General features: G+C 39.2%; 1 protein-coding gene across 1 annotated transcript in view; it reads right to left on the bottom strand.

The window, feature by feature from the left end:
* CEP290 (centrosomal protein 290) overlaps nucleotides 1-23659 on the bottom strand; it is a 3346332-nt gene that overhangs the window by 1796028 nt on the left and 1526645 nt on the right. The window contains exon 25 of the mRNA XM_044087863.1: nucleotides 18288-18461. Within this exon, the coding sequence (XP_043943798.1) occupies nucleotides 18288-18461 (174 nt within the window). The remainder of the gene's footprint in view (nucleotides 1-18287; nucleotides 18462-23659) is intronic.

The following is a 23659-nucleotide window of genomic DNA, read 5'->3' as shown; positions in this document are numbered from 1 at the left end:
ACTGAAAACTGTACTAACAAATATATTCAACACATCCCTCCAACTAGCCATTGCACCCAGTTGCTTCAAAAATACAACAATCATTCCCTTACCCAAAAAATCCCAGCCGACAAGCCTAAATGATCACCAGCCAGTTGCTCCTACATCAACAGTAATGAAGTGTTTCGAGCGGTTGATCAAGAACCATATCTCTTCAAAACTACCTGCAACACTAGATACATTACAGTTTGCTTATAGACCTAACGGCTGCACAGGTGACGCAATAGCTATAGGACTTCATGAATCCTTGGCACATCTAGAGAACAAGAATTGTTATGTCAGAATGCTGTTCATCGATTTTCATTCTGCCTTTAACACTGTCATCTCCCAGAATCTGATACCGAAGCTGATCCAGCTAGGCATTGACACCCCCCATGTAACTGGACACTGGACTTTCCCAAAAAGTATGAATGGAAAATAACAGTTCAATCATATTACACTGAGCATGGGTGTTCCTCAGGGCTGCGTCCTCAGTCCTCTGATGTTCACCTTGTTGGTGCTTGACTGCATGGCCAAGCATGAATCCAACAAAATCATCAAGTTCATGGATATCACCACTGTCATAGGTCTTGTCAGAAATGGTGAGGAAACAGCCTACAGGGATGAAGTGGAGCATCTGATAGGCTGGTGCGACAGCAACAAGCTGGCCTTAAATGTAACCAAGACCAAAGAATTAACAGTGGACTTCAGGAGGACTCAGGAGATACATCAGCCTCTGGAAATGAAGGGGATGGCAGTGGAAAGAGTAAAAAACAACAAGTTCCTAGGGGTGTACATCTCAGATGACCTATCCTGGTCGACTCATATTAGCCACACAGCAAAGAAGGCACAACAACTTCTGCACGTCTTACAGAAACTGAGGAAGGCAAACCTGTCTCAGTCCATCTTCAAAGCCTTCTACAGGGGGACCATCGAGAGCATCCTCTCAAATAACATCATAGTTTGGTATGGTAACTGCAAAGCATCTGACTGCAAGGCTTTCCTGAGGGTAGTGAGGACAGCAGAAAAAGTCATTCGTTCCTCACTCCCATCCATGGATGATCTGCATGACACTCGCTGTGTGGGAATGGGAAGGACTAGGAAGATAATCAATGATCCCACTCACCCTGTCCATGGCATATACTTCCACCTTTCCTCGAGCAGGTGGTATCGCAACTTGCACTGCAAAACTTCTAGATAGAAGAGGAGCTTCTTCAGTCTATCCATAAGGCTGCTGAACCTGAATGTCAGGCATTACAGTGAATAATTGGATCAATATTCCACTTGCTTAGCTATAGTAATCACTCTGGCAAATTGCTTCAAATACTGGTGAAGTTAACTTGATTTCTTATGCTATTACTCCCTGAATATGCAATAGTCAGGAGCGAGTTACCACGCCATGCATGTGCAATATTAACATCAGAATATATCATGCTACAACTGATGAAGTGCAATATTCTAAGCAATCACAATGTGAAGTCATAGTCTTGCAATACCTACTAGTATAATGCTAATTGTGGTAATTTATTGTTAATATTTTAATTATTACTGTATGTGCATTAGTCTTACTGTCATTCAAACTATGTGTTCATTGTTGTGTCTTGCACGGGGAGCAGTTTACTTTGACTTTGATTAAATAAAGGATTACCTCAATAATATGCATGAGATTAGAAAGATTGTTGTTAAGCAATTGTTTTTTGATAATAACTCTAGAGCACAAAAACTTTTAGCAAGTAGAAAGGGCCAAAATTAGGGAGCCTATAAAAAGAAAGATAATAAGAGATCCTGTAGAGGTATTACAAATATTCTGGAAACTCTATGAAAGTCTGCATCAAGCAGAAAAATATGGAAATCAGAAAACGGTACAAAGGGAAATGTTTATGGATGAACTAAATATGCCATGTTTACAGTTATATGAGGCTCAATTAATAACAATTAAGATAGGAGGAGAGGAGATAAAAATTGTGATATATAAACAATCCACAGGAAATTCCCCGGGAATAGATGACATTTCTTTGGAAGTTTGAAAGATAGGAGAGAGAAAACTGATAAAGGTCTGGAAGGTTTTGTTTAACAGCATTTTAAGAGGAGGAGAAGTACCAACATCCTGAAAGAAAGCAGTAGTAGCTGTAATACCTAAAGAGGGTAAAGATCCATCAGATCCAGCTTCATACAGGCCCATTTCAATACTAAACCATGATTACAAAGCGTTTATGTCTATAATGGCTTAAAGAATGGCAAAAGTGATGCCAAAACTGATAGATATGGATCAATGTGGTTTTGTGGAGGGGGCATTAACAGAACATTTATGATCTAGAGGAAAGCAAAATTAAAAAAATACCACTGTTGTTCGTGCGTCTTGATGCAAAGGAAGCATCTGACAGAGTTAGCTGGGACTTTATGAGCAGTACAATGGAAGCTTTTGCATTCCCTGATAAAATTATAAGGTTGATTAGGAGGATATGAGGGATCAGAGGTGAAAAGTAAAGTGGGTGGGTCCCTCTCTGATAGTTTCTGTTTGAGCAGAGGAATCAGACACGGGTGTCCTCTTTCCCCTTTGTTATTTGCATTATTTTTAGAACCAATGGCAAAGAAAATAAGGGACTCAGAAATTCAAGGATATAACTGGTATGGTAATCAAGAAAAGCTGGCTGTATTTGTACAGGATATTATTTTATACCTGATAAAACCAGATAAAGACAGTTCAGTGTTGTGGAACATTTTGAGACAGTTTCAAATCTTAATGAAGCTAAAACCAAGGCAACAGCTGTAAATTCTGTACCCGCACATGAATTGATTCAGCAATATCCATATTTATAGAGAAATGGTAAAATGAATTACTTAGGAGTAAGGATTAAAAATGTTTCTGGTGTGGCAGCTAAGGGTATGTGGGACGAGACTAAACAAAAGATAATACAAAGACTGAGAAAGTGGAAGCTCTGTTACATGTATATGGAAAGTAAGACACAAGCAGTTAAAATGTTTTTAGTCCCTTTAGTCTTATACACAGGTCAGTCATATTTTTATCAACCAGAAGAAAAGTGTATAGCAATTAATGAAGAGCTGAAGGATTTTATCTGGGAGGAGAAGACAGCAAGAGTCAAATGGGAAAGCTGATTCTTCCAATACAATAAGGCAGACTGGGATTGCCTGATTTGAAGGGGTATTTCAGAGCTACACAGTTAAGGCTCCTACAATACACAGCACGAGCAGAAACCTATAAAAGTGGAAAAGGATGATGATGATGAAACAAAGTAGCAGGAAAGTATTCTAAGAACTAACCAACACAAGACTGGAGAAAGGAGATTCTGCCAATAGGGTAATTACAATTAGGAATATAGACAATAGGCAAGAGGGGGCTTGAATTTATTGGAGAAGATAGGCAAAGGTAATAGAATGGGAAGACACACAGAATTTATTTGGACTTCAAGTTAGATTGCCTTCCCTATTAAGGAGTGATATCAGAGTATAGGCAAAGAGAAAAAACGGGGGGTCCTAAATGAAAGACCAGCACTGAATCTAGAACAGAAGATGCTGTCAAAAAAGGAATAATTAGTACAGCATATAAAATACTGCATGATAACTATAAGAACTAATCAGAGGAGAGAAAGATTGGGAAGAGAGACTAGATAAGCAATTCACAAAGAAACAATGTGAGCTATATGTATGTCTCCCAAATATGCAACAAAATCTAGACTATTTAGGATTTTTGCTTGGAAATGTTGACATAGGTATTTTATACCCCAAGTAGACTCCACAGAATTTTTCCTCAGGTGGACAGCAAATGTTGGCGGTGTGATGGGGAAGAAAGAGGTAAATGGGAACATATTTTCTGGGAGTGTAATGAGTTGACAGACTTTAACTCATTAGCCCCGAGTACCTTCTCATGGCGCCTGTCCGGTCAACACCGAGCGCGCCATGAGAACATACAAATTGCAAGCCATTAGCTCCGAGTCCCTTCCACAAGCGAGACTCCAGATTTGTAGTTCACCTTAATGTAATACAAGCTGAAATTGTAACAGAATGTGTAATTTACCTTCTGTAGTTACGATTCAGCTTGTTATTACATTAAGGTAACATTGAAGATTTTAAAGAAAATTGTGTTTGAAAAATGTTCGTAAAGCAAGTGGTGGCAGCCAATCGGATTCTTGCAATCCAAGCCACCACTTGCATAACACCTCCACCCCCAAACCAAATGTCTTTTGGCTTCTGTAAATAAAAGCGGGTCCAGCAGCAGGTATTTCTTTTATTTTTCCAAAGATTTGGAGATTTCACCTGCCGCTGGATCCTCTTTTTTTTCTTACTAGTATTCAGAGATTTTCTCGCAGTACTGTCGGTTCCCGGACAGCTTGGCTTTTTTTTTTTGTGTCTTCCAGTAAGTTTACTGTATTTTCATTTATACGCTTTAGTGTAATGTTCTAAAACACTAATCATTTGCACCACAGCCTGAAAGGCAGTGCGGTAACCTTTCTGTTTGGGTGATCAGCCGTTAGAAAGTCTTGTGTGCATTGGAAATGGCTACTCAGGTGGAGACTCTTCTTCCGAACAACCCCCTTATGCAAACGGACGAGCATGGTTTGTGAAATAAAATGAAACTATTTTCACAGCCCTTGTTTTGTAGGTTATTCTTCATGCTAACCAGTTTGATGTGAGCTTTCACCTCCTGTGTGACAGGGTGATGTGTGTTGGAATTGATCGCATGATGAATACCGTTTTGCAGATGTCTTGTAACTCTTTCTACATTTTTAAGAAGTGAACTGTTTGCGGTTTTTTTCCCTAAAACACATGAAAACATCCTGAAGTTGATTAAAAAATGTGGTGTCTACTTCGAACTTCGAGTGTATATGGACAAATGCCTTTGATATTGTATTTGTGTGCTGTAGTGGATCATGCTTGACTTAACTGTCCAGAGTTTTACAGAATACCTTGTTTTTTTTCTCATATTTGTCTCTGTCTTTTTAAAATATTTGAAGATTGCTTTACATATGCTAACAAAGTTTGGCTGCGTAACAGTTAAGTGACTGGACTTCTTTCTGTCTTGATATGCTCAACTTACAATGTGTTTAGAATACTATTGCATGCACGGGACATTTTTTAAATATTACTCTTAATTAATTTCAACATTACATTTTAGTAGTGCAGCTGGCTTTGCATCACCGTACATTTTCTGAACAGTAGAGAGAGTAATGCAGCAATTGTGATATTACTGAACTTCACCGATTTACCCAAGATCATGTTATAGGATGGATAAGACAAAATTCAGCGGCTTTCTGCAAAATGGTTAAATAAAGCGGCATAGTTGTAACTGCTGTTATGCGACCAGTGCCATGGTCGAACTTGTGCACGTGTGCAAGACTTCCAAAGAAAACACATGACAAATGTCCGTGTTGCTAACAACAGTAATCCATCCAAAAGTTTACGGGCAAGCAAGTACTTAATCTTGAGCTACTTCCATCTGGCTGCGTAGTTTTTGTTAAGCATTTGTTCTGGTGCTGCAAACCAGCATTTTGACTATTGTTGCATTTTTATAAAAGGTTTTAATAGTGAATTGTAATGTAACAGTAACATTCATCACGTTGCAGATACTACTACTAATAGATTATTCTCTCTAAGGTTGGTAACTATTGTAGTGCACAGATCCTGAGTCGGCCACAGCCCAGAGGATTAGTTCCATCATGTTAGGATAAGCCGGTAGTTTAGGTAGATGATATTTTATTAACGAGAGTTCTATTTTTAGTTGAAACTCCATCTCAAGCTGTTATCCGTTTCCCAATGTTAATTGCTTCTTGGTACTGCAACTTGATTATTTTCACAGTAGTTCACCTGATGGACACACTGAGCACGTTTGATTCCATCCATAGGCATTCTTGTATACCTGCTTTTGAGTTGGAGTGCGCCAAAGCTGTGCATTTATTAGTATTAGGTCAGTTGAAATACATGACCGAATTGATGCCAAAATGCTTACGAGGGTAAGTTGTGAAATAATGAATCAACAGATGTTTGTGAAAGGGCAGACCAATTTTAAGGGAACCAGTGCAGCAACATCTGTCTAATTAATTAGTCGGTCAACAATCCTAAAAATTACTTATTTGGTAGAATCACTTTAGTCACCAAAGGGGTCTATGAAACAAACAGTGGGTTACATGCTTTAGTCCCCCAACTTGGCCTGCTTTGTACACTAAACTGTTAAGGCTGTTCCCCACTGCGTGGAGCCCCAGGCCTCTTGGGTGGTGTGTTCATGCCCTGCCTGAAAGAATTAGCCTTCTAATACCCAATACTTCACTTGTGGACCCCCAAAAAAAGGATATCTACAGTTTTAAGAGCTCCAAGGCAATTGCTGACATACTTCTGTTACAGCCCATCCTGTTTTTACAGTGATGTCAGGATAATAAGGTCATTGGATGGGAACATATAAACTTCCTGGTGAACCACTCTGCAAGGATCCTTGCTCGTTTTGTTGTCTGGGCTGGCACCTCAGCACCGTAAAAATCTATTGGCAATCATAAGCGGACCGGACCGGCATTCCACTGTGGCGACACCTAACCAGGAAAAGCCGAAAGACATTACTTTCTCTGATTTACAAAACTTGAAAAGGGGTAATTGATTATACAGACAAATTTTATTTTCACGGTCTGTATCAAAAACATTCTGCTACATTGGCAAGTCTTCCCTCCAGCTATTAGGAGCATCCACTATTCTCTTTATATGATGACAGTTTTTTTTTTGGTATACAAAGAAAATTCTTTTGGCATTGCCTCTTGTCTCATTGTGCAATTTGTGTGTGTACTGTTATAAGTCTGGTTAGATGCCCATTTACAGAGGAGAGCTGTGCAGAAAAGCTTCACCAGTCATGGTGATTTAAAAGTGGATGTGAAAGCCAGTAAGTTAAGCACTTTTAAGAAACCCAAACTGTGCAAAAGAATAACCAATAGAAATGATCAAATCTGATGCAAATACCAATTGTTTTTATGAAACTACAACAGTGATCACAGAGTAGCAATTATTGTTGCATGAGACAGAAAAGCAACTTTCTTCCATCTTGACTGGACATGTAAGTTATTTACATATATGGGTAAAGGGGAATTAAATTAAATTATAGTTATTCACAACAGTGTTGACCTTTTTCCTTTACTCAGCTCTAAGTGGGTGATGGTTGGTCTAGTGCCCCGCCCCTCTCCTCCATTTCGATGAGTCTAGTCTTCTTTAACTTGTAAATGTACTGCAGGGGGGAGTCATAGGGTAATGTATTCCCAGTCCAGCCTCAGCTGGTAATGCAAGCCTGCAGCATAGGGGAAATATCACCAAACATAGCATTACCTGCCTTTGACTACTTTGTTGCATGTGTTAGAAATCAGGCATAATCAAATGGTTCCCTACACATCAAAAAATCTGGAGACTTGAGTCCTGTGCTTCATAAGTTGATATATTCAGGAAGTATTTCCAGCCTTCTGAAGTGACTTCCTTTTCATTTTACAACAGCTGTCTGTCTAACTGGTTTGTAGTTTCCCTTCTCTTTCTGCAGGTCTGTCTTTTGAAGGTAAATTCAATCTTTTTTTAAACAGTAAAGAGTCACCATCTAATCATGACCCATCCCGATTCAAGTGATCGGGAATGGGGTTCACTAATTTTCCTCTTCATTCATTTTAAAATTATCGAATCCCCAATATGGGCCAGATATTTTGTCCAAACTGTCAGTCTTTCACCACCACCATTGTAGAACCAGCTACTCTTTATTATTGTTGCTCAAATCAGAAGTTGCTGTTCATTATGTCTGCCTTTTCTGTAGTGGTCTAGCTTCAAATTCATTCCCATTTGTCTCAATTCAGTACTTTTGTGATGGCTTATGTTCACTGTTTCTGCACTTGTAACATGTTTTTTCTTTCCTTTCATCTTGGTGGTTGTTGCCGTTTCCTCACCAGGCTTTTGTTTTTCTGATATCTGCCTCCCTCTACTTTAGCTGACTTAATTCTGTATCTCTCTCCAAGTTTGTTTCCTGAATGTCAGTGTGCACTCCTTCATATTTTCTATTAATTCTAACAAATGTAGTATTTCCATTTTTGTTTTTGTAGGGTTGCCACGTGCAGTGGTGTGCAATCTGTGTGTTTGTGGTGCTGATTCTTCTTCAGTGTTTCTCCTTCTAGTTTATGTGATAGAACCTTACTATAAGTCACTTTTTTATGTTGCCAAATTTTACTCACTTAAAATCCAGTACTTTGGATTTTTGTGTAACTCGGTTGTAATACAGTTATGTATTATGAATATTATGATATGGTGATTAGTTTCCCTGTATAAGTACATAACTTTCTTATCTGATAGGAATGGGTACATCATCTACAACTCAGAGGACACATTCAAGCTCTTCCTATCAGGTGTTACAATAACAGAACATACTCTTGATAATTGTAGTGGCAAAAGCAGATCTTTTTTTTTTCTTGTTTGAAAATTTAATTACATTACAAGGTATATTTTTCTTCTTATGCATTTAAATGATTTAAGGAAATTACTGTAGTGGCTTTCTTCGGGAGTGACCTACCTGTGGGTGTGGCTCAAATAGGGTTGTTTTGTGAGTATGTTGTGGGTAGGGCGTAAGGGGGTGCCGGAGCACTACTTCGCCTAGGGTGCCATTTCAGCTAAGGCCGGCCCTGATTGTATGACGGAAAACAAGTTATGGGCTTAAATCTAAACAGGATTAACGTTACTAATTATAATTAGTAAAAGTGTAAACACCACAAAACAAATAACGCCAAATATCGGTTGCTGACAATAACGCCAACGGAAGGAAAATCTTCTTTATTGGAACAAATTTCAAAAACAAGACTGACATAAAAACCATATAAATCCACTAGTGGATAAATAAATCCAATAAAGAAGATTTTCCTTCCGTTGGCGTTATTTGTGGATACAGCGTGTGCAGAGGACCTTTTATGTTATAACGATACTTGGATTATTTGTTTGCTTACGTGGTTCCAATGAGGCGTATTGCCAGCAACCGGTATTTGGCGTTATTTACTAATTATAATTACTCAAGAGACATTAGTCAGAAATTTTCCAGGGGTTCACAGAATGAATGCTATCAGATACTGAATTTCGACAATTTTTGTGTCCCTTGTTTACCCCAGAAAGGAATGATTGAGGTATCTTAATTTACAGTTTTTTAGTAGTGCTTCATTGCACTTTTTATTATTTCATCTGATGTCTGGGACTCGTATTTGTTGTTACTGTGGCTAGTGTAATGTTACATATGGCTATATATGTTTTTGGGGGACCTGTTGCTGTTTGCTTACCTGTATTTATACAGGTATGGCTGTTACGTAATTGAGTTTATTTACTTGCTTGCATTATACCCACATACACAGTTTTTAGAACTTTTTAACATATACTTTTTAATATTTTTTATGTATGGTTGGCATTTTGCTTTAATTGCACTTTGTGTTCATTAACAGGAAGTTACATCAACAACTGGTCACTAGTGAAGGTTTTAAAAATTTGTGAGCTTGTGCTCTTTGTATGCTGATGAAGCTTCTGCTTTTGCAGGAGCGAAAACGCTATTTTACTATTTTGGTTCCAGTTTCTTTTGAACTTGTGGCTTACTGGAGCTACTTTGTTTGTTTTGTTTTCATTCTTTTTACTAGATACTGAATTTCAGGCATATAGTCTCACATCACCAGACCACCTCCTGTACACCAGAGGTCTAGCTAGATTAATTTCCTTGGTAATATTCAGTGTCAACCTGAAGTGAAGAATCAAAAAAAAAAGAAACAAAATACAGTTACTAGCACACTCACACTAAAAGTCATGCAGCCATGAGATACCATTGTGGCTGCTTAACCGAATGTGGTTTAAAAGGATAACCGTACTGTGATGTCTTTCTTCATGTGGCCAGACTAACTTGGTAAAATTCTGTGCTGTGTAGATTAGAAAAAATTTTTGGACTACTGAGCTTAGTGTCACCGCACAAAGTATGTCGAACATAGGCAGGTGGTTGCATGTCAGTATACTGTGGTTAAAGGTTTCATGTCAAATTGTTTGTAATCTGTGTTCAGTGATTGATTGTGAGAAAAATGGTACAATGAAAAAAACCTATACTAATTTTGTCTGTATATTATTCAGGTGAGGCACCAAGTCATTGTGGGGTTTGATTTTTACACCAGTGCATTTCAGTTGCTCCTATGGTAGTATACATTTTTTATCCTTTGAGTCAGGGTTTTAAAACCATTCTCATTAGTTTGAGCTTTTAAATTATGTCCTTGAGAAAATAAATGAATTAAATAAATAAGCTATTTGTAAATTCTGTAGGAAAAATGAGCAGAGAAAATGAGTCTGAGAAGGAGGTAGGCGAGTATAGCTCTTAATGTTCCATCTCTTAATGTTCCAGGCTGAACAAGGAGAGGGTCACAGTAAGCTGCCTATCGGGCGCTAGAATCCGCCACATAACACAAGCACTCGGGTCACTCCACAGCAAGTACAAATATGACAGTCATTGTCCATGCTGGTGTGAACGACCTGAGACGTACCTCCCTGGACTACATGAAAAGAGACATAGAGGAGCTCTCTGATTATGTAGCCCAGGCAGGTATGACCCTGACCCTGAGCAGCATCCTTCCTTCACCAAGATGATCAGCTTTAACAATTGGCTTAATTTCTGGTGTCATTCAAAGGGGATCCAGTGTCTGTCTGCCTGGGTTGACATGCTTGACAAGCCACGCTGCTTCGCAAGGGACTGCTTGCTCCTGTCACCCCTGGGATTCCGGTTATTGGCTAAGGCTCTTGCCACCCCCATAGTGCCTTTTTTAGGCAAGGCTCAAATTCTAAACCTACCACCCTAGAAAATAAAAATGGGAAGAAACTAAGGGTAATGCTGCTCAATGCCAGAAGTCTAAATCTCAAAATGCACGCACTTGAGGCCCTTCTCAGTATGGAGAACATCGATGTCTGTGCTTAGTGGTTAGAAAGTGGTTAGAAAAACCTTCTACATTGCCCACCTGATCATGAAGGGATTCACATCCAGATCAAGTGAGGTCATTGTTCCCCTGTACTCTTCACTTATCAGACCAATCATAGACTACAATGCCCCATTCGGGATGTATCTCACCAGACACCTGCAGCAATTGGAGAGACCCCAAAAGGATAAAGGGACTCCAAAATCTGTCATATGCTGCCAGACTGAAGAAACTCCAGCTCTATTCAGTCGCATACCGCCTGCTCAGAGGTGACCTGTGCCTGACATACAAGGCCATGTCCAACCTGGAATTAATGGACATGCTCCACCTCAAAAAATCCAAATCTACCAGATCCACTAGAGCAAGCGACTTAAACCTTAGCATGGATATAAATAGGACATGCTGGAGGGATAGATTTGTCACCCAGAGACTCCCTATGTTGTGGAATAAAATCCTGGTCCATGTGAGGCAGAGCACCTCGCTGGCTCTGTTCAAGAGAAATCTTGACCGGTGGATGGGAGATCGTAGGTTTACCCCGGGAATCATCTCTGTGTCACTGCTGGACAGAGGCACAACAAAGTAATGGGCACAGTATTTTTTAACATAAGGGGTGGCGTAAGCCACACAACTCTGGGCTAGGCTTATAAATGCCTTAGGGCAGATAGCCTAGTATAAACCTATGAACATTTGGAACAGGTACATGCTTATTTACCTTATGAAAGCATGCCTATATAAATGCTAATTTGAATATTGATTACTGTTTTCTTTTGCTGTGCGCAAACGTGGAGATGCAGGTTCTGCAGTATATGTTAGTATTTTATTAATATTTGTAAGACCACTGTTTTTTCTTTTCTATCCGAGTTTCTATATGAAAGTAAACTTAAGCCACATCTTGGGGTTATGAGCCTTGTTATACGTAAACTACAGTGTTTCATGTCGCAGTCTATCGTTATTTTGGGGATTTTGGCAAACTTGTCATAGTAAAAAATAGTCTGGGTAACAGCAACAATGAGAATAAATCCAACGCTAAAAGGTGTCCAAAGCAATTCATGAAATGCGTTTTCAGTGAATGAAAGTTGACCCATGTCAGTATATGTGCCCTTTTTCATTTATTTGTTTCAATATCATTTTTATTTTAATTTAACTTCTAAAGTGACTTATGGAAAATGTAACTTTTTATTTATGTTATCTGACCATATGGAATGAATTGCTTGTCTGATAAAGACCTACCAATTTGGGGGGAGGGAGTGCATGTAGTATGCCTCATTTAAAACACATAATTATTGAAACATAACTTGCTTTGGGAAAAAATATTAAGATGGATTTGTTATTAACAGCTTGCATGCTGCCATTTATGCATCCGTGATCTTTTCTGTTATAAGCAGGTGAGTGAATGTACTTGAGGCAAAAGGCCTCACAACATGCAAATGAGAGGTGTCCAATGAGCAATTGGTGGTGTAGAAGGAAAAGCCTTGACTGATGCCCAGATGAACAGAGACTGAGTAGTGCCTCAGTAGATTGACAGGTGACAAGTAAAATGGATAGGGCGTGAGGGGGCAGAGAGTCAGTCAATCACAGGATGTAGTAGTCCAGAGGAAAAAGGCAGGCCTGTGGCAAAGGCTCTTGCTACCCCCATAGTGGCTTTTTTAGGCAAGGGTCAAAAGACAAACCCACCTCCGTAGGTATCACAAGGGATAAGAAACTAAGAGTAATGCTACTCAATGCCAGAAGTCTAAACCTCAAGATGCATGCACTCGAAACTCTCCATAACATGGAGAACATCGATATCTGTGCAGTAACAGAAACCTGGTTCAAGGCTCCCGAGAGCACCCCAGCACTACCAGATTATACCTCATACCATGCTTTTCGGCCCCAAAACTTGGACCAAACCACAAAAGGAGGGGGAGTATCAATATTTGTCAGATACCCACACCTCCAGGTTGTTGGCACAGCACGAAGCATCAGATTATCCATGTGCAACTAACAGTGGGTAAAACTTTGTATGTTATTTCTTTTTGTTTGGCTTCATGCTGGCGTCTTCATTGTTACATCAGAAGCGAACAGCTTTCTGAGTTTTGTTCTATTTACTTAGATTGTGATTTACTTGACTGTGACGTTCACTTTATGTTACAGGATCAGAAACACTTGGTGAGGAGGGACATTTGAAATGTTTGTGCTGCATACTGTCATTGTTTTCAGCTCAGTATTATGGTGGGTTTCTTCTACTGCACACCTGCGTTTTGGGAATGTGCACTATCCCATAAGCAGTTTTGGCCTTTTGTACAAAATTGTAGTCTTTTCAGTGTCGCTACAGACAGGAAACCGCTTAGTGAATAATGTGTGCAAGAGGCTGATGGTTTGAAAACAGCTCAAAGGCAAACATAACATGCCAATGGCCAGATGCATTTTCTTTCAATGTGAGTTTGTGCCGTTCCAGAGAATGTAAGTTTCAAAAGCATAGAAGTTGTAATGCCAAGTCTGTTCTCGTTGTGAGACTGTATTACTTTGTTTAGCAAATGTCTGTTAGTGTTTGTGCTACAAAATTTGAAGTAAAAGTTTTTAATAAAATACAAGTATCTGTAATCATTGTAGAGGTAAAGCAGAAAGTATGCACACTGAGAGTTTCTGTTTATGGCAGTGGGGAGAAATGGAGAACTAGCCAAGTAATCAGACTATGGAATGGCTTGGTGTGGGGGGGACTAGATTTATGCTCTCCTTTTTTTGGCATTGAGTTATGTGATGACAGCAAAGAAATGATTGGAAGGCCATACTCTGTTATAGTAGGATATTACTAGCCCTGGTTTGCATTACTTCTGTAGTCAGCAGATGTTAGATCTGGCCCAACACATTGAAAATACATTTTACCAGGTCTGACATAGTGGTATAACACAGCATGGTGATGGGGCCAGGTCTGACATAGTCTCCATACAGTAGTGGCAGAGATAAGGAGGAAAGAAGAGAAGGGGTGGTATAACATAGCATGGGGATGGGGCCAGGTCTGACCGTCTCCATACAGTAGTGGCAGAGATAAGGATGAAAGGAGAGAAGGGGTGGTATAACACAGCATGGGGATGGGGCCAGGTCTGACATTATTCCCTGCAGATTACTCTATCAGAGATTCTGGGTAGGCAAAATTGGTGTACCTAGGAAAATGATTTTTCTCAGCTATAATATAGAATCGGAACTGCCTAGACACAGTATGGCCTTGCAGAGTCTATTTATGGCGGCTGCCAAAAAAACAATCACGTGAAAATGGAACTCAAAGTCTAAAACAACTGTACTAGAAGTAGTGAATATAGTAACAGAGATAAAACACCTGGAATTGGGATCTTTAGAAAAGGAAAGGAGCAAATTACATAGAAAATATGAGAAGTGTGGGAACAATACATACAGGGAAGGAATGAGTTTTAAAAGAAGGCAGGATTTAAATGAGCTATGTAATCTTTGACTGACAATGAGATGGTAGATTATAAGAGATGTATAATGCTTGCAACTAAAATTATGTCAATATGGTCTACGATATATAATGCTTGCAACTAAAATTATATCAGTATGGTTTGTTTTCATTTATATAAATCTAGGATTCCTATGTCATACGTGATAATTTAATAAAGATGTTTCTTGTTTAACAAACAAAAAAAGACTTTATCCAGATAAGTATTCAGGAGCTCATATTAAAAATCAAGAGGTAAATTCTGAGAACATAACCAGCCAGATCTTCTCATTAAGGAGTCAGTTGCAACTGCTCATGACTCATGAAATATGTTATGTGTATGCACACAGGATGTTGCAGTGCAACATTAAGTTACGTGACACAGGATTCACAAATATATGTCTGTGCACACAGGGTTATCGTATTGTTCCAAGATGGGACATACTGTGCAGCCATACCTACTTCTGGGATGGGAAAAGCAGTGCTCCTGCTTGATGCCTGGGAGAGCAACATTTTCCTGTATTTCCTGCACAAGGATTTTAAGAACCTCTTTTTTGGGCCCCTATGATGACCTCTTGAATAAGGTGTATGCCTGAGATGAGCTGGCAGAGGCCCTGAGCAATGCCCGTGTCATCACTTATTCTGGAAAGGAGTGTTATCATCATTATGATAACATCAGATGGCACCACCCTGACCTGCTTCCCCAACAGAAGGCAGTGCTTCAAGGGAGTGAGCAAGAGGTCCACTGCAAACATATACTGTTTAATCTTAACACTACTTGCTTTGTTTTGCAACTGCTGAGGAGCACTGCCTTAGTATGGCTGGGTCAAACAGAAGGTGGAAGTACCTCTCTGGGCATTGAGTTTTGAGTGTGTATGTTCTGTGCCAGTCCACTGTACAAATGAAACTGTGTTTGTATCATGTCAGTGTGTGATCATTTTTTTCCCCACTGTTTCATCCTTCTGCAGTTGCAGCTGTGGAAGACAAGGAGGAGGTGCCATACTGACCTTGGTCTCTATTATCCACCTCATCTGGTATTGAGTCACCAGTGCTCACCAGTTCTGTCTCTAAGGAGGATTACAGTGGCCCCTCTGCTAGAGATGATCTGCAGGGGGTTAATGGTGTTCACTGTCTCTGACTCTCAGGAGAAGGATCCTCTTCTGAAGTTTGTCCACAGACATCTCCACTGGTACTCCGGCTTCAGCTGAGGAGGCTGGCCACTGTAGAGGTCCAATGGCAAATGGATGCTCATCCTGGTAAAATGAAGCACCTTCCAACATAACGGGTGAAGTCACATGCTGAGCAAGCCCCACTCATCAGGAATCGACAGGAGCAACTGGTTCATGACACTGGCCACTGCTAAGAGTGATGGCTGGTTTTGTTGCCTTCTGGGTTAGCCTGGCAGCCAACACTGTCAGAAGACTCACCCATACCCATAGTAGTGTGTTTCCTCCCTTATGTGTCATTTTTCATTCTTTATTCATTGTACAACCATCCTGATCACCAACTGCCCACCCCCTGTTAATGTGTGTCCACCCATTGTCTTCCTCACCTTTTGTGTATACTACTTCTGCCTGTGACTCTGTATGCCTCTGCTACCTACTCTTCTCCCTCTAACTCAACCCCAGCCCTCCCTCATTACCTTTTCCACCAACTCTTCTTTTCCTCAGGTTATACAATTTTTCACTTTGATAGATCTGTTCATCCTGAGAGTGGGGTTGCTCTTATTCACTGTGATACTTTAAAATGTAGTTAAACTAAGACTGGATGTACCAACTCATTTGAATATGCTAAATCTTGACCCATCATTTGGGTGTCTTATCATTTATTGCTCAACAAGTAATCAGGCCACTGTCAATCCATTCCAGTCTGACTTTTGGGTCTGGTACAACAATGAGACAGTTGTTACCAGAGATTTTAACAATCTCCTTGTTGTGAAAGATCAGCATCATTATTCTGTTTTTCTCCTCCTTCATTTCTCATATGCATTTGATTTAGTGGACCATACTCTTTTTTTATAGCATTTACTGTGGCCTCTCTGGTAGTGTCCTGGATTGATTTGCATCTTATTTATCAGGGCATGCGCAAAGTGTAGTTTCAGGGGGAAATTCCTCCTCTGCTTACCCTCTGGACTGTGGGGTACCAAAGAACTGTATTATTGGTCCAACTATTCCTGCTATCTACTTATTGTCTCTAGCAGATGTTATCCATTCGAAAGGATTACCATATATTGCTACACTGATGACACACAGGTGCTCTTCTCACTTTTTCTAGACTCTGTGTCTGCTCTTACTTCCCTTTCTTACAAGATGGAACTTTTCCATGACTGGATAGTCAGTAATAGGCAGACGTTCAACACATGGTAATTCATGCTATCCTGAGAAACTCCTCCCTTCCTGTTTTGTCACCTAATATTACTTGTTGTGATGGCAAACTTAAATTTGTGTCTAAGGTGTGAGATCTTAGAGTGATTCATGAAGTTAGGCTGAAGCTTAAGGACCATATTTCAGCTGTCATCAAATGATCTTATTTCTCCATTTCCTGAATATCACCCAGGCCAAGCACCTTACTCCTCCCAATAATCTCCATACAGTAGTCCACACCCATAAACCTTTTCACCTGGACTACTGCAAAGCTTTACCTTTTGGTCTACCTGACTCTGATACTGCAAGTCTTCAACATGTGCAAAATTCTGGCTCTCAGTTGCTTGCTGGCACTAGAAAACATCGTCACATTACACCTACTCTTCAGAATTTACAATGGCTACTAATTAAACATTGCATTACTTACAAAATTCTTATTTTGGTACACCTTTTCCTTCACAAACTTGGCCCACCTTATCTAAAGGATCTCCTATAGAGATGTGAACCTTTAGGTACCCTATGTTCCAGCTTCCTCAACCTTTTGACCATTCCATCTTACAACCTTGACTCTTCAGATTGTTGTTCATTTAGATACCAAGGTCTTACTTTTGTGGAATCTTTTACCTAGTGGGTTGCATGGCACACTTGGCTAGTTTTAAAAGTGCTTTAAAACTGGACTTGTTTAATCTTACTTACAGTTAATTGATTAACATTTTAATTATTTTCATTGTTTTATGGTTTCCCGTTTGCAATTTTTATACAGTGTTTGGACTCAAGCACTTAAATATACTCAAACTTGAACTATAAAAATTACAAAAGGCCATATCCAACAATAAAATACCCTTTCTACCCCACACCCATTCATGCCTTACTGTTATACTTAAGTGTTTATCTCTGCTTGCTCTTCTCCCCGTTCCTACTTTCCCCTTATACATCATTTCCTTGTTATTTATAAAATGAAAGGGGTTGCTAAGCTGCTGTGTATACCCACACTAGTCTATCTGTTGGCCACTGTAATAAAGTAGTAGTGTCCTTCTGGAGGCCTGCCATTAATTCCAACTGTGCTGCTGCACTGCAGTCAGGGGCACACACCCACACAATATGCTACCAGTCCTTAGTTCTGAGATCCTTTACTTCGGTCAGGTTTGCTGTTCCAGAGCCACATGTTAGCACACTACTGCTATACTTGTTACCACTGCAGCTCTGTTTTCATATGCTGTCCTTTGCTCAACATCCAGGCTCTATCCCCTGACTGCTACATCCCTAAATAATTAAGGTAGCCAGTACAAAACATGAACTTATACTGAACGAAGCTTTTTAGTTTGTCTATGGTAAGCATGGAATGGATGACAAAGCTTCTAGGAGTGTCCGCATCCAACCTTATAGTCAAATATGAAAGTAAATGAAAAAGAAAAGGGAATCTATGCTTCGATAACATTAAAAAAAAAAAATGAAACACGTAAGATGAACAACAAACAGGTGTATTAAAAAGGAAGTGTATACCATTTATTTGGGTTACTGTTGACAGCTTACCTCCAGATGTTCTAAGTGAGTGGCTCTTTGGACAAGCATATTGTCTTTTTGAAGAAGGTCTCTGTATTTGGCAGTCAGCTCATTGTACTGTTTATTAGCTTGTTCCAGCTCTGATGAAGGCACACTGTCATCCAACGATTTCTGTAATGCTGCTATTTTAAAAGCCGCCATGTCCTTTCAATGAACAAAAATAAGTATTAAATACATTTCTTGAAAATTGATCTCTTTCTTTATATCCATATTTATATGTATATGCATCTTTACATATATATGTACATGTAAATAATTATAAAAATACCAATCATTCTCAAACCTCTCAAACAAAATTATACTGAATACAAACTCATTGAAAAACTATTTTCACATGCAAAATACCCCAAAGGCAAGTTTTTTTTCCCACACATGATGTAGTACTCTACATCGAGCAGATAAAATATTGACGTGAAACATCGACAGGCTATTGTGCATGCTCCAAGGATTAACCTTGGAGCATGCAAAATAAAAAGCAAGTGTTTTTTGCAGTGGTGCAATATCCCTGCATCTCCCACACCCCCTATCTGCAAGATCGTACATTCCTCAGGGAAAGGGAATATTCCCCTACCTGGGGATTGTCAGTCTCACACACCTGTCAACCATCTGTTTCTCTGTTGACCAAAATGTATCGATCAAATAGATGCCAAATTTTGAGCATTCCACTCAAAAGTATTACCATATATATATATATATATATATATATATATATATATATATATATATATATACACACACACATACATATATATGTGTGTGCATGCATGCAACACAGGGGAAAGAGTGATCTTGCACATAAATACTTGATTGCTTGTGCCATGCCTACCTCCATTCTATGGTCACTTGCAAATAAAAGATATATATGGTAAAGTCAAACACACACACATACACATAATATACATGTAGTGCATGCAGCACAATGAGCACGCTCTAATATTCAGAAAAAAACAAAGCAGTTAAGCACCACAGTAGTGCATGACCTAACCTTAACAACTATTAAGTACTCCCCACTTAAATTGTTAAGGTCGGGTCTACTGCTCAGCAGTTAAATCTGCCTGCACTGAGTAGCAAATGACAGCAGCAGTGCAAAAGATTTGTTTCTGCCTGCTGTCTGTACCCATAATGTGTCCTTCAAGGTGAATTTCTTGGCATCAATTTCTCAAACACATAAAAAGCGGGTTATTACTGGTGAGCCGATCATAATCTTCTCTCCCAATATCTATATATTTGTGTATGAATAATTATGCATACTGTAATACACCTCAGACTTTTCACAGAGGAATTAACTCATAAAGCAATATTTTATATCACAGTCACCAGCTTTTGTACTAAAAGGAATTCCAGCCATAATTCCTGGAATTTAGCAAAATGCAGTCCTTTTAATACCACATACTAACAAAGAAAAAAATATGACAAGGCAGTTACTTCACTTTGATTGAACTTGTGTCACATCCCACTCCACCATATTAATTAACAGCTAACCCTAACCGTGCCCCTGTCCCTAAGCCAAACCAACACCTTAACTTAGAAAACCCTTCATGTAACAGTACCACAACATGTGATATCTCTGACAAGGAACATATACAAGACATATAAACACACACATTACATCTATACTCTAACTTAGCCCTTACTCCAACCCTCTAACATTTGCACAAGCACTCCTACATTCATAAACGCAAAATACTAAAATATGAAAATGCTGACATTTTACAGTGTTGAACTCAAAATACTTACTAATAGCATACACATACTACATACATACTCTGCTGCAGTACACAGCCAGTAAACAAGCAATATCATTCCTCTGTTGTGAAAATCGGCAATGAGCACCAGCACGGGTACTGTGGTGGTGGTAGGGCAAGTCTAGCTGTCTGCACATATATGGGAGTAGATATTTTGATTTCAGCATGTTAACATTGTACACTCAGTACTATGAATTGAAGCATATTACTTTTCAGTGTGCTGGCATGGACTTTGTGTGTGTGTGTGTGTGTGTGTGTGTGTGTGTGTGTGTGTGTGTGTGTGTGTGTGTGTGTGTGTGTGTGTGTGTGTGTGTGTGTGCGCGTGTACACACGAACACAAACATGTTTTACAATTGCTGTTTAAAGTCTGTGGTATAATGACTGGAAGTTCAATACCAGACACATTTTATACAGTTTATTTACTATTGTTTACCTTTTCTTGTTTTGAACATATTTTGTTGATGCAGATTATACTTGATGCACTCATGCATCTTTGAAGTCCTGACATGTTTGTCTACTGGGAACTTCACACGTACAGTACAGTACAGAGAAAAAACAGTGTGGTAGAGGTAGAACTATAAGGCTGTGTGTCTACAAGCAAATGAATACATCCAGTAGAAGGGTATTGCAGCATGCAGTCTCAAAACCCTGTGTAGCTGGCTTGTAGCACCTGTGCACAATCACATAATTCAACACTGCAGTCAGGTGTGCCAGCCATGAACATACTCGTGTGTGCCATCACATACTACTGTATCATTTATGAATGGTGTACCATAACCATCATACACCATTACTTAAATAGATTGCCAACATACGCAATAGTATGCCAAGAATTTAGAGAAAGACTGCACTGAGAAGGGAAGAACATTTACTGTGATACTTCTCTAGTGGCTTCCATTAACAATACATTGATTTCTACCATTATAACTGCCTCTGGTAAGATTTTCTTTTGCAATGACAGCCTTTGATTTCTATTAGCAGCCATTTCTTACATGACATTTTAAAGTTATGGTGGAATGTTAGGCTTTAAAGAGAAGCTTATTTAGTAATTTTGTTCATATTTTGAACTGTAGTTCATAGTTTCAATTTATATTTTCTAATTATGTTAACATTGGTAATCTGTGACTGCTTATATTCATAAAAAGACTAATGTCGGTCCCAAGCTTTGAACTTCTTAATTGAACCCTCAGGTTGATTTAGTGACCCATTAAATTAATTAGTTTTACGATTATAAAAGTCTGAGCTCTATCTATCTCTTAGCATACATGATGCTACAGATAATGTGACAAACACCAAAACAAAGTAATATAAACTGCACAAAAAGTCAAACTGCAGTGCAGAGATAAGGCTTCCTACTTGAATGTTTTCTTTATATATGGCATTTTTGGTTGCACTAAAGGGGGAATAAAATAATTTATGATAAGAAAAATATGACATTTAGCTGGTATTGTCCTTTACGACATAATTAATGCTTTATTACTCTTCAGTTACTACTTAGTCAAGTAAAACTGTTAGCTCTAACTGTTAAAGTTATCTCAGAAGAACAACAATTCAGAAAAGGGGTAGTACAGAGTTCTGTACTGGGCACCCTTCTTTTTTCCCTCTTTAATAATACATTGCTTTTGTCCCCAGTTGCCTGCCAGCCATGAGATCCCTGTGGTCTATTGGCCCATTCATTCCCCTCAGGGTAAGAACTGTTCCTTCCTCATGTGTTCCTTGAGAGGTGAGAGCTGATTGCAGACCCAATGTTCTGACAAACATCAAAGCTTTTTCCACTTATGAGCCTAAACCCATCCCATCCTCTGATGGCTGAAATAAGTACTCGCATCACCAAGAAAGCCCAGCTATGTCCTCCTACAACATGTATCTTCTTTCAACCATATGCTGTAGCTGGTGGCCATCACCATCTTGGTTGGAAGAAGCTCATGTCCCTGGTCTATGGCCTTATTCACTGCCTGCAGGCCTCCAAATGCATGGTGGAGATTGGCCAGACCTAATAAATTATCATTCATTCACTCCAGGATGTGTGAGCCCGCATCTGCTGCTCACTCCATCTCTCCTGACTGACTCTTAGAACATTCAAGCAGCTAGTCAAACTCAAGTTGTCTGAGGTCTTTATCTCTCTATGTGAAAGAGCTAGGCTCGTCCATAAAAAAATGGACAGATGGCTTTCTAAAAATAAATTTAACAATCTATATTGACAACCTAATTTTTTCTCAGAAGTGCAAAAACAAGCAAAAAAATATATATATTCCAAAGGCATTATTCTAACATATTTATCTGGCCTTACAACAAAACAGTAACTGATCCTCCTAATAAATCAGTGGAATTAGTCAAACAGTATAAATATTTAGGAGGCTGGTTTAAACCTTCTCTTAACTCTAGGACCCACACTTAGCTTTGTACAGATAAGCAGTGGAAACAACTGAGAGCAAGCTATAAACTGGCAATTCTGGGTCTTTATCAGAACACCGAAAGTTCACATTTTCGAATGTTCTTACATCAACCCCTAATCAGCGAATGCTGACAACATCGAACATTCAGAACAGCGAATTTTTTCCTAGGGAAAATATTCGTTGTTCCAAAGCACATACACACAACACAAGCACACCAAACAAACAGCAATCCACACGCATACACCTAAAATCTTACAGCTAACCCTACACTAAACTGTACAAACACCACTAACTATCCACTTACCTTAACCCTAACCCTAAGGTCCATCACTATCACACACTCACCTTACCCGCGCACTAACCCTAACTCACCTAACCCGCCCTAACCCTCATGTCCACACAATCACTCACATAACTCCCTTGCACCCTAACCCTAACTCACCTAACCCACTCCCAGTCGCACACTTACCTGAACCTGACCCGTAACTTTCCACCACAGCGCTGAAAATAACGAAACGACAGAAACGGACAACCAAATTCTTTCCCTAAGAAAAATTTGGTTATCTGTCGTTTCGCTATTTTCAGCATTCGCTGAATAGGGGTCAATGTAAGAACATTCAAAAGTATGAACTTTCGATGTTCTGATATAGACCCGGCAATTCTACCTTATGATTCTGGAAAAGCAACAGAAGGAATCTTGAGTCCAGGCAAGAAAACACACTTTTTTCTTATAACCCTGGACACTCCCAGAACACTGTCCTGCTACAGACTATATTAAGTAAAACTCGCAGGTTTAGGAGACTTTCCTATTCAAGCTAGCACCACTGCTTCTCAATACTACAAGTCAGCTGGTTTTCAATCACTGCATAAGCTACCCTATTATTAAATTCCCTTATTTTCAATTGGTAATTTCTGGGACATTGTCCACTTGCTAAAATAATTAACAGCAACTGTGACACATTATACACCAAGAAAAAATAAGAAAGCAATAAAACTATAAAGATCTCCCCTTTAGAGAAGTGACAGGTGAAAATGACAGCAATGAAACTGCACCTGTTACATGGAACCCCTTAACAACAGTCCATTAATGATGAAAGCAATATGGTAACATTTAGAAAGCTAACAAGTGAACCTCTGAAGGCAGCATGGAACTGCATATCTCTTAAAGTGACAGTGGCTAATTTGATATGCTAAAAGTACA

Source organism: Protopterus annectens, chromosome 11.part0 (genome assembly GCF_019279795.1).
Source record: "Protopterus annectens isolate FY-2018-M chromosome 11.part0, PAN1.0, whole genome shotgun sequence".
NCBI classification, from domain to species: domain Eukaryota; kingdom Metazoa; phylum Chordata; order Ceratodontiformes; family Protopteridae; genus Protopterus; species Protopterus annectens.
The sequence above is the reverse complement of the archived record's forward strand: the minus strand, read 5'-3'. Positions and strand labels throughout refer to the sequence as shown.